The sequence below is a fragment of the Ananas comosus genome, linkage group 9, assembly GCF_001540865.1.
Source record: "Ananas comosus cultivar F153 linkage group 9, ASM154086v1, whole genome shotgun sequence".
In the NCBI taxonomy this organism is placed as follows: domain Eukaryota; kingdom Viridiplantae; phylum Streptophyta; class Magnoliopsida; order Poales; family Bromeliaceae; genus Ananas; species Ananas comosus.
This window is the reverse complement of record NC_033629.1, coordinates 11,368,782-11,381,474: the sequence shown is the minus strand read 5'-3', so window position 1 is coordinate 11,381,474 and position 12,693 is coordinate 11,368,782. Positions and strand designations below refer to the sequence as shown.

Here is a 12,693-nt window from a genome sequence, read left to right as displayed (position 1 = left end):
CAACATACTACTAACAATCTAATAAAAAACATTCTAAAAAATTAGCACTTAATTTACTCTTAGCAAGATTTTAAGTGCCCGTCAACACGACCGTATCTACCGTATTGTGCCGTGTCAACAAGATAACGACATGATACAGACCCCGTACCGATGGCACAGCTCAAAACCCCCTATTCTTTAAATTAGTAAGTAATTTTCTCAATAAAGTTCAAAATATGTGATAAAAAGACATAATAAATAGTTAAAATATTTTGTTGCTAAAGAAAATAANATTCAATTTTCTATTCACTTGATGGATAAAAGAACAATATCGAAAGTGCGTAAAATTTGATTTCTAGATAGTTTAAATGGTTTAGATCATATTTAACGGAGCCGATCGTCAATTTGAAAGCTCTATCATCGAAAACAAATCGGTAGTAAAATGACCCCACCAGAACTCCGCCCGGACCTCCTCTCGCCAGATTGCTCCGACAAGCTCGCCTGAGCCTCTTTGAAGGCGCTTCTCGTCGGACCCTCCTGCCGCACCTCCTCCTCTCCACCTGCTGCTGTCCTTATTCTCCTTCTAACTAGTAAAGCTGTTACCTTTACTTCTCTCCTACATCTAACTACTAATACTAGCTATCTTCCGGGTTGTTACAGACTCTTCTTAAAAAAAACCGCCTCTTAATTAAACTCCTAACACTGGGTTTTGCAATGCTTGTTCAAGATGATCTTCACAGGATCCATTACTTCTATTTAAAAACACCGAAGAATATTGATAACACAGTGATCAGCAATATGATCATATTTTCAGTTATACCTCTGTTTTTTCTTTTTTCTTTTTTACCTACACCATATGTTCTCTGCTCATCAGAAGATCAAAATTATAGTATCTCTACAACTTTTACGACACTCAAAAATCGAAGGGTGCAATCTAGTTCATTGTTTTCTTCTTTTCCTAAGAATTATACACAAGAAATGTCAATTCTCTTTATTCTGAAACTTCCTCTGTAAGTATGCATTAGTAATAAAACTGAGGCTTGATGAAGCTATACGGAACATACGTACGTACGTATATACGTACATCACATCCTTATGAGAAGAGGTGGAGCAAAGCAGTCGAGTAGCACCTCGGGCATCTCTGGTTCTGCTCATGCACGATCACGTACATGAGGCACCGCGGGCATCCCCGTAGCACCATCCTCCCCCCGGGTTCCCCGTGTGTGCTTGATGTGGTCGATGACGATGAAGATGACGATGACGATGATGATGACGACGACGACGATGTAGTTGGCGCCGTTGAAGAGATGCTTTGAGAATTGGAGGAAGAAGAGGCTGAATTGTGTAAACATACTGATGGTCCATTAGATCTTGTCTCACTTCCATCCATGAGAGAGTGAGAAACAGAGAGAGAGAAGAGAGAGATTTGGTGGAGTGACCAATATTGTGCTTCAATAAATGTGATCAAAACATGCCCTACTGAGGAACTTGCACTAGCCAAACACAACAGAGCACAAATCCTACTTAAAGCTCCTTACAAGATTTATCTATATCAACAGCTGCAACTCAATGGACGGTCGGGATTTTAAAGTAGAGACACTTGGCATGCATCAAGACCCTCTCCTTATGGTAATCTCATATTAAGGAAATGAGATAAGCATGAGATCATCTACAGGAATGATGATAGCTTTTGTTTTCTGCAGTTTTGGGGAATTTGAAAATGAGACTCCTCTTCCTTGGACAAGTCCAGTTCAATGTTTATGTATACAGGATTTTTTTTTTTTTTTTTTTTGAGAGATAGCTAGCACGCTACCCGCTTCGTTTATTTCATTTAGAAATAAACTTAGCTGGAAATGTGAATCAACTAGAATTCGAACTTGGGTCTCGGGTATCAACCACTAAACCTTTTGCCACTTGCTCTAGCGACAGTTGGTGATTGCTTTGTGAATTATGAGGAAAAAGAGCATGGTAGTAGCTCATCAATAATTTTGAATGCTAATTTTAGATGGGTCCCATTCTCAATCCCTCTGAAAACTTTTCTCTTACACCCTACCATAAAGTCAATTAGCATTAACCACACTTAAAGTTTTTTCTACAATTTGAACCCTAATATCTCGCAACAATCTTGTAGAGTAAATTGATGGATAAAGGTAGCATCACTACAGTTTTGACCCACTACAGATTCCAAAAGATTGCCTAATCAACTTTTCGACCGCGTCGAACCAAGGGAGATTAGATTTCACAAACTGAGAATGGAAAATGAAAGGCACTACCAGAAGGCACAATTCATATTCTAGAGTATGATCTACAAGATGAGACTTCCATGGTCCAATATTTTCAATGGCTTATTCCACCTTCAATTGTTGGACTTCTCTTTCATATACCCAAAAAGGAAGAGGCATGCTAGGCTACTTAACCGAGACACCATTGCTTAATTAATCATAATGGATGTGATCACCCATACATTGAAAGTGACATCCTAATGGGCATTGAGGAGTTCTAAAGGCTTCTCTACAAATGAAGGAAACCGAGTTCACAAGAGACAGAGAGAGAGAGAGAACTCAAAGAGCTACTTATGATTATTCTATGTGAAAAAAAATTTGACAGTGCAATTTAGGATCTGTTCAGATGTCAAGAGAAGTTATCCAGCAATAGCTAGTGTGCCATGAAGATTTTCTTTTATGGCTGTAAAGACTAAAAAGTCTATTTTTAGTTACTTGCAAAGTTTCGCGGTCACGATTTTACTAGAACAATGCCTTCCACCAATGTGTTGATTTGTCTTATTCATAAAAAATAACTTATTGGCTGAATATAGCACTCATTTATCTATTAAGAGTGGATGGACATCTTACACCACACCAAATGCTTGTTTCGATCTAGAGACATCTATGAACAAGGCTAATCCACCAACCTGATCTGAATCCAACCCACACTAGAAAGTACCTAGAAATATAGGGTGTGTTTGATTCGAAGTCAAAATCGGTATTGAAATCGAAATAAGAATAAGCTGGAAACGAAATCTGAATAATTCATTACCTCATTCTATTTAGTTTGCCACATGAATTGGAATCGGATTGAACCATTTCCATTGTATGTGTTTGGCTTAAATAGATATTAGAAATGTAATCAAATTAATATGTCAATTTTATCTTTATAATATATTAGTTTAAATTCAAATTGAAGAATAAATATTAAAAATGTACATCAAAATTTTAAAATGATGTCAAAATTTTAAATATATTTTTTAAAAAAATTAAAATTTGAAATTGAACGGATAATTCAAAATATAAAACTATTTCTATTTATTCAAATTCAAACTTAAAATTATAATTTCAATTTCAATTTGAATCCATAAATTTAATTTAAATTTTAAATAAAATATGAATAGAACTTTAGATTTTAAATTAAATTTAAATTTAAATTTAATTTTATAAATTAGATTCGAATGCTTGATTGAATTTTAATTTTTAATTTAAGTTTAAATTAAATTTTAAATTATAAATATAATTTTTAAACTTAAACTTATGTTTTAATTAAAAAATAAGCTTAAAAAAGTTAAATTTAATCCTTCCAATCCGGCCTTCCTAGGCCGGATTGGAAAAAGAGGTAATTAGAGGGATTCTCATTCACCTGAGAATCGGAATCGGAGTAGGAATGAAAATTCCGCATACCATTTGTCGATTCCGATTCCAGGGTGAAAAAGGGGCGAACCAAACACACCCATAAATTGGATCTCATAGCTTATCAGACTCATATTCAAATTCAAATTCAAGTTTGAAACCTAATATAGTTCAGCTATTTGAAACTCAACCCAGTGTCTTCGGTCTTTTAGGATACGAATCCAGGTCATATTACCAGAGAGCTTATCGGCATTCTGATGTGTATGCATATGTGCATCGAAATAAAAAGAGCTCTTCTAGATACAAATTATATATCTATAGTAATACAACATTTAGGAGATGATTAAGAATATGCTATACAGATTTAGTAACTAAAATATACAACCACTAAAAACCCTAAATGCTTTAATCTGATACTCCACTATCCTCAACTTTCATAGCAATCATCTAACATAGCTTTGCCTAAAGTAGAGATGATGATTGGACATTATTTAAATGCAGAGTTCTAAAAGCATCAAAGGAGTGTTCAGTTATCTGATGACTCAGAAACTGATGAATCAGAAACTCTCCAACAGAAGTGTTGCAATCTATTGTCAGATTACCATAACCAACATAAAAATAATAAGATTCAGTTTTATATTCCATTAGCTGTACACCCTATTTAGAGTCCTTTAAATCACCGATTTGGATTGAATCACAAACCCAAAATGTATAAAAAGTATTCTTGCTTTTCCAAATCTACCTTTTCTCTTAAGTTTTCAAAGAGACAAAAATTGATACTGCAACAGGACAAGCTCTGAAACTTCAAAACTTCCTACTTTCCAACTCTATTAGCACCCTGTTTGGCAAAACCCTTCTAGGTGACTTGGGCAAAAATTCAAATTGATATTTTACTCAATCCGTTGTTTGGATACTTATAGTTCATGATTTGTATTTCTTTCCACTAATTTTGGTGGATTTCATAAGAGAAAGCAAATCAGATGATTTGAGATCTAATTATGATTCCCATCTAAACACAAACTTTGTAAATCTCATGAATCTCAAATGATCACAAGTAAAACAGGAAATACGCAATGGAATCCAGTCCAAATACATTTCATTCCAAGACAACCACAAGCCTTATTCACTTGAGAACATTGAATTGAAAATCGAATTGATTTCATTTCTATTGATACCAAACAGTGTGAAAATTCTGAGGCACTTCAACAATTAGATGATATGTAAGCAAGAGAAAGTGAACAAGAATAAAGTATGGATTACAAAGGGGAGGAGAAGAAAACAGCACTAGTCAAAAGACTTGGTCGAAAATCATTCATACAAAATAAATATCAGAGACAGTAATTAGTCCTTGCATAATCGCATTCTTGCAACAAATGACACAAATTTCACCAGCAATTATGAAAAAATATTACTACTTCCCCGTTCTGAATTGTGACATAAAGTGTCTTTGACTGAGCAATACTAGTGGGAAATCCATCAAGATACACTATTAATACCCGATGATCTTCTAAAAGAATGTACCTTCAGGGGGTTGGGGTAGCTTGCGGTTATGCGGGGCAGCCATTTCCCTCTTCAGCTCTACTAGGATATCTTCCATTGTAAACCTGCGTTGCCAATTCGCCAAAATGCCAAATTTCTTCGGTTCAACCTGTGTTTGTTCGCCCAAGCTATTAGAATTTTGTGGAAATGGTTGCAAAATAATGATTTGCATATGTACCTCACTAACGTTTGAATTTTCACATGTATACATCTTGCAAGTGCAGTTTCTTTCAAGCATAACCGTTAAGTTGGAAATTCATCCAACTCATAGGGGGAAGTTAGTTTTGATGTTTTTCAGAGATGGGCATTCCATAACTACATGGTTATACATGTAAGATATTGAGTTGTTTGAAGCACATCTAAGGAAATTCTGCTTTTTCATGGATATATGATAAAAGATAATATTTGCAGTGCTATATCTTCTTCTTTTTTATTTCAAAGGGAAGAGAGATGTTGTTCATCCATATTACCGCTCCTGAATGAGGATTGATACACGTCATGTTTATTCTCGAGCGGAACCAGACACTGGGAGGCTTCTCAGGATAATCCATGTCGCAGAATAACCTGAGCTGATAGATCCGACCCTCATGAGCGGACTGCAAGAATGTTAAGATTCACAAAATAAAAAAAAAAACCAATAAAGTCCATAATATATAAAAAGTAATTATAAGATGAAATATGTGAAAAGTGCTATTTTTGTTTACATGATGAGGGCCGATTATAGTGCCCGTCCATGAGCGCATCAGGATGTCATCTCCATCCTCCATCCCATAACTCACGGTACCATCTCCAATCCCCTTTTCTCCTCGTTCGAGTTCTTCTAGCAGTCTAAAGTTCCGTGGAACTGTGCAAATTGTTTAACAAAATGATCACTCTCATTACAAATGGAACAAGAAAAAGTCCCAAGTAAATGAAAACCAGCACTTAAAAAGTGTGTATATATATCGAGCATGGACAACAAATAATTTAAGTAAAATAGTAACAGCTAAAGGATTAGTAACGACCAATTATAATGAGACAGAAATGCATTATTTCATCAATTATAGGGTTCCCTTTAAGAAGATTATTTTCCCTTACAAGGAACTATAGGTTGCCTAGAATCTTCTTTCTTCTTAATAGTCAGTAGTCTAACAAAAATCAAACAAATTAAAGACAGGGGGAAGATGCATTGGGATATTGTGCATCTTTTGTGCCATAGGAAACATCATTAGAGAAAACTAAACAATTTCAATCTTTTATTTGAGAAAAAATTATAGGTAACTTCTTTTCAATCGCAATAACTGTATCGTTGCCAATTAAGCGCCACACCTGCGTAGCATTTTAGGATCCCAGGAAATTTTATTGACCATGTTCTCTGAACACGTTAATTCAGTTACAGTGTTTAACCTCACAAAGCTCCTAATTTGTACACCCCAAATGCTCCTGCCTCTGAGGACACCCGCCCGAAGCTTCACGACAACGTGCTAATAAATGATTTAGATGTCAAAATCATTTTTCGAGGTAGAATAATAATGCGAAAGTCCCTTCAATTGCCTTCTCTTATATATACAGAAAAATGGATACATGTATGCCTTCATAACGGGGAATACCACCGACTAAAGGACTTCTCTTTAGCTGCTAAATTGGCATAAACATTAAACCCAGAAGTCTTTTCATTGAAATTCCAGCAGGTTCTCACAAAACATATAGCTTTTTGGCATTAAAATCATCATTTTGGCATATGAGAACAAATTTCTCGATCTTATTTTTAAGAATTATTCACAACTCAGCACATACGGTAAAAACTATCTAAGAACCAGATAACTGAATATAGCAAACAATTTCAAATAATCATTAGTATTGTTAAGACTATTCCCGAACCATTTCCTAGTAGATCAATCTTTTGAGCTACACGGCGATCACAGCAAGTCCTAAGAACTCCTCCCACCCACAGCCCGACCCTCCTCCCCACCCCTACCGCGACCGCAACCGCAACCAAGAGGTCCATGGTTCAATTTCGCCACCCCCAAACCCACCAGTTCCAAGAGGTCCTGGATTCAATTCCGACCCCGAACCCCAACCCCTAACCCCGAATCTCGCAACGGTTCAAAGAGGTCTTGTGTTCAATTCCCCACATCTACTGTTTAACGAGTTAAATCGCCCTTCGTTCACCTCTCTCTTGTCATATATCCACCACGCAAATAAGCAAAGGTATTAAGATTATTAAGATCATTTCCTATTATATCGATCTTTCGGTTCACGAGTACACAAAAATTACCAAAACACAAATCCTAGCACAATCAATCCCAAAATTAACAGATTAAAGATCCTATCTTTCGCACCACAACCGATTCAAAGCGCAAATCACACCTAACTGAAGCGATTACCGACGCTAAATCCCTAAAAACACCACAAAGAACCCTAAATTAGACAAAAACGAGACATTAATTCGTCTCCTCACCGACAACGCTGGATCCATCGGAAGCTCCGGGCGACATGGCGACAATCTCCTCTTCGTCTTCTTCCTCCTCCCCCGATTCCTCTCTCTCTCACCCCCCTCAATTTGGGATTCGCAAGCCCTAGGTTTTTGGGAGAAAAAAAAGCGGAGAGACGCGGAAATGGTGGGGTCGATTGGTCGAGCCTCCGTAGGGCAATTATTGTTATTATTATTATTATTATTTTAATTGATGATGGAGATTTGAACAACACCGCCCACCGCTTTCTTTTAATTTTAATTTAATATATAATAATATAATAAAATTCGAATTTGCGTTTAATTTCGAGTCATTTGCTAAATAATATAAAAATTAATAATTTTATTATTTTAAAATTTTTAAATATAATAAAATAAATTTAACAAAACTGATTCAAATATTTTATTATCAAAAAATAATTTAACTAGATTCATAATTTTTTGATAGTTATAAAATATTCTGTAGGAAGAGACATGGTAATGTGAGGTTTTATTTTTTTTTTAATTTTTGTATAAAATTGAAGTATTTAGATTCATTACTAATAAAATATGAAATACTAGATTTTATATACGATTTAAATAATTTTTTTTTAAGTATTAATTTTTGAAACTACTAATATATATATATATATATATATATTATTAAACAGGGAAATACCCTATTTGAGAATACCATAGTACATGCCAGTAGGAGAGAGGTAAGAGGCTAACCGCCTCTGTTGCTCCCTATGAGGACTTTTTTCGAAAATAATTATGTGAAAGTTCGTATTTGCCAAAATAACCTCATGAAATTTTTATTTGTAAAATTAATTCTCCTTTCGCCACGTGGGCGCCACGTCAAGAATTCCTAAAAAAGGCGATGAATCGTTCACCGTCTTTGTAATTTTTGTTGTAAAAGCGGTGAATGGTGCACCGTCTTTAGAAGACGGTAAACCATTCACTGTCTTTAGTGCAAAATTTTCTTTTCCGCCATTTTCCCTTTCCGCCCTCTCAAATCTGCCTTTTCTGTGCCCTCGAGAAGACGAGGAACGATTCACCGTCTTATCAAGGACATCATATTATGGACTTGGAAAGATTTGCGCAGTGTAGGGATTTGTACTAAAGACGGTGAATGGTTTACCGTCTTATGAAGACGGTGAACCATTCACCGCCTTCACAACAAATATCAAAGACGGTGAACGATTCACCGTCTTTTTGAGGAATCTCTGACGTAGCGCCCACGTGGCGAGAGGAGGGTTAGTTTCACAAATAAAAATTTCACAGGATTTGTTTTGCAAATACGAATTTTTATAGGGTTATTTTCGAAAAAAGTCCCCCTTTGACCTCAGAAGTGATTTCCAAAGGATAGCAGAGGACACGACCTTATTACCCACTTCCCCACTTTCCGTTTCACGATTTTCAAAAACTCTAGTGTTTCTTTCTTTCCACAGTTTCCAACAAATCGCCGCGAAGCATAGATCGAAAAGCAACTTTGCCTGTTAATATTTAGATAATATATTTTTGAAACTACTAAAATTATATCCAAAATTTTCGAAGGTCAATTTGCATAAAAAATCTATTAATTTTGGGCTTTTGCAAAAGTGGACCACTTTTTTAGATTTTGTAAATTTGGACCAAAATTTCAGCAAACTGACTAAAATACCCTTATTACTTTTTCTCTCTCCTCTTTCTTTTTTTCTCGTTTTTTTTTTCTCTCTCCGAAGAAGGCAGCGGAGGCGGAGGCGGAAACAGCCAGCCTCGCCTCCGCCCTACACGCCCTCACCCGTACACTCCAGTCTCCTCGCCTCTAACCCTGCTGAGGCCGCGTCGCCACCCTTCTTCTACACTAGGGCACGGCAACGTCGAGACGCAGGCTCTTCTCCTCCACAGCGCGTCGGAACGCCGAGACGTCATCGACGACGTCATGATGGTTGCGATAGAAAGTAAGGGAGAGGTGGTAACAAAAAAAAATTATAGAAAAAAATAAAAATAAAAAAAATTATTTTTTTCTTACAGAAAAGATCAAAACATATAGGAGAAGAAAGAAGATGATGAAATTACACTCTTAAAAAAAATTACACTGTTTTAAAAAAAATTGCACTGTTTTAATGAAAATTGCACTATTTTATATAAAAATTACACTCTTTTAAAATAGACTTTACACTCTTTAGGCCAATATTGCACAATTTAGAAAAATTTTGCAATATTTCATTTCTTTCTTTTCTTTTCCTCTCTCTTCTTCTTCTTCTTCTTCCTCCTCCTGCGGGAGCAGCACCCACCTTTCTTCTTCTTCTTCCTACAAGAGCAGCACCCACCCTGCAGGAGCACCTCCCCGTCGCTGCCGCCGCCGAGGAGGCCGCGGCGGCGACGCTGCGCATGATGTCGGCGCCGCCTAAAAAATAAGAAGGAAAAGAAAAGAAAAGGATAAGTTGGTTAGTAACTGGCGATGATGTCGGCACCGCCGCTGATGAACTTGGAGACACTATGTATGATGACGTCGGCGCGGAGTCGCGCGGGGGAGACCACCATGGGCGTGAAGGTGTTGTCCACCACCAGCTTCACCCCCTTCTCCCAGACCACCGCAGGCCGCAGTACCCCCCTCCGCGATCGACTCGCAAGGGGGTGAGCTAGCCGGTGGCGACACGTCCGCTACTGCAACGTCGTGGTGGACAACACCTTCACGCCCATGGTGGGTCTCCCCGCGGCGACGCCGGCGGCGTTCCGCGACTGTTCCGTTTCATCTATAACACTTTTAGGTTTGATTCACTTCCAAAAAATAGTATATAATATACAACAACCCTTAATTATATTCTCTTCACAAGCTTAACATCCAGAGAAAATGATACAATTAATATCACAATGCTATATATATAATAAAAATGAGAGATTGGATGACCTTGGTGTCACCTCAGTGGACGGCGCGCGCAAGACGGACGTGGGTGTGTTGGGCGTCGACGAAGGTGGCGCGGATGCGCAGGCAGCGGAGAGAGTGTGCCGCGGTGCCGCCGTGAGGCACTTGGAGCGACGACGGTGCACCGGCGCTGACGAGCGGAGCAGGACGGCGGCGATGGCGAACATGCCGGAGGCGGTGCAGTAGGCCCTCGGGTGCCTCGAGCGCGGTCCATCAAGCCAGCCCAGGTTAAGCATGGTGCGGGGCTGTTCGCGCTGTGCTGGCGAAGGAGAACAGCCCACGCGCGATCGCGGCTGGGGGGCGGCGCCGACATCATGCGCAGCGTCGCCGCCGCGGCCTCCTCGGCGGCGGCAGCGACGGGGAGGTGCTCCTGCAGGGTGGGTGCTGCTCTTGTAGGAAGAAGAAGAAGAAAGGTGGGTGCTGCTCCCGCAGGAGGAGGAAGAAGAAGAAGAAGAAGAGAGAGGAAAAGAAAAGAAAGAAATGAAATATTGCAAAATTTTTCTAAATTGTGCAATATTGGCCTAAAGAGTGTAAAGTCTATTTTAAAAGAGTGTAATTTTTATATAAAATAGTGCAATTTTCATTAAAACAGTGCAATTTTTTTTAAAACAGTGTAATTTTTTTTAAGAGTGTAATTTCATCATCTTCTTTCTTCTCCTATATGTTTTGATCTTTTCTGTAAGAAAAAAATAATTTTTTTTATTTTTATTTTTTTCTATAATTTTTTTTTGTCACCACCTCTCCCTTACTTTCTATCGCAACCATCACGACGTCGTCGACGACGTCTTGGCGTTCCGACGCGCGGTGGAGGAGAAGAGCCTGCGTCTCGACGTCGCTGTGCCCTAGTGTAAAAGAAGGGTGGCGACGCGGCCTCAGCAGGGTCAGAGGCGAGGAGGGCTGGAGTGCACGGGCGAGGGCGTGCAGGGCGGAGGCGAGGCGGGGTGTTTCCACCTCCACCTCCGTCTCCGCTGCCTTCTTCGGAGAGAGGAAAAAAAGAACGGAGAAAAAGAAAGAGGAGAGAGAAAAAGTAATAAAGGTATTTTGGTCAGTTTGCTGAAATTTCGGTCCGAATCTGCAAAATCCAAAAAAGTGGTCCACTTTTGCAAAAGCCCAAAATTAGTGAATTTTTTATGCAAATTGGCCATTTTCGAAATTACTAATATTTAGATAATATATTTCCAAAATATTGTATCTGACACATAAGATGTATGGATACACCACAAACAAGCAGGCAAATAAATAGTGCACCAGGAGACATTATGGCTCAAAATTAAACAGATATATAGTATGTAAAATTGGAACCAAATCAAATCGAAATTTTTTAATTCGGTTACATTGGTTTGGTTTATCCAAATTATTTCTAAATGTAATATTTGTTAATTCGTCCTGAATAAAATTATAGTTTGTGTGTGATCCGACTTCTGTACTTTTTATTTTAAAAGAAATATTTCTAGAGCTAATTTTGATATTATTAGTGAAGTTAACAGCGCATTGCGGCTGGCTAATATTATAAAAGACAGAAAATTGATAAAATAAAAAATTTAAAATTTTTTTGACTTTCATGAAACATCAATAAATATAAATAATATGAAAAAAGAGTATGAAGAGATATTATTTTACTCTTTTCTTGTAAAAATAATTTATTTAGATGACAATAGACTATATGAATGCATTAATTAAAAAGTGAGCCAGTGAAAAGACGAAGCATCAGATAGAGATGAGTGGGAAGACGAAGCATCAGGGAATGCTAAGGGGAGAGAAAGCAAGGGGTGAAAGAAATATTGTCATGTGGCGAATTTTATGGAAAATAATGTATAGGTATAGAGGTATAGATGAGAGCTAAAATATCTAAATCATTACTCGATATAATATACTTATTCTGTCAAAGGGCTTGATGGTTGGTACCCGAGGTCCCAAATTCAAATCCTAGTTGATTCACATTTCTAGCTAAGTTTATTTCTAAATGAAATAAATGAAGCATGTAGCATACTATCTATCTCTCAAAAAAAAAAAAAAAAATTCTTGTTTGAGTAGTAATACAACGTTGTATTAGAAAAATCCAAAAACGAAAACTCCAAATTTTAAATTTTTACTTTTGGAGACTCCACATCTTAATTTAATTTTCAGCTACAATAGAATCTCTAAATTTTATTATTTATTTAATATCATATCATAAATAACTGTAGCTGAAAGTAGAAGCAAAAGTGGGACCA

The 12,693-nt window shown here is 37.4% G+C and overlaps 1 protein-coding gene across 1 annotated transcript; it reads right to left on the bottom strand.

The window, feature by feature from the left end:
* Positions 4,817–7,761, bottom strand: LOC109715020 (ubiquitin-conjugating enzyme E2 variant 1C-like). Its single transcript, XM_020239800.1, has 4 exons — positions 7,579–7,761; positions 5,843–5,982; positions 5,609–5,734; positions 4,817–5,247 (listed from the first exon to the last, which is right to left on the bottom strand). Exons 1-4 carry the CDS (start codon positions 7,613–7,615, stop codon positions 5,107–5,109), a joined length of 444 nt encoding a protein of 147 aa, XP_020095389.1. The 5' UTR covers positions 7,616–7,761; the 3' UTR covers positions 4,817–5,106.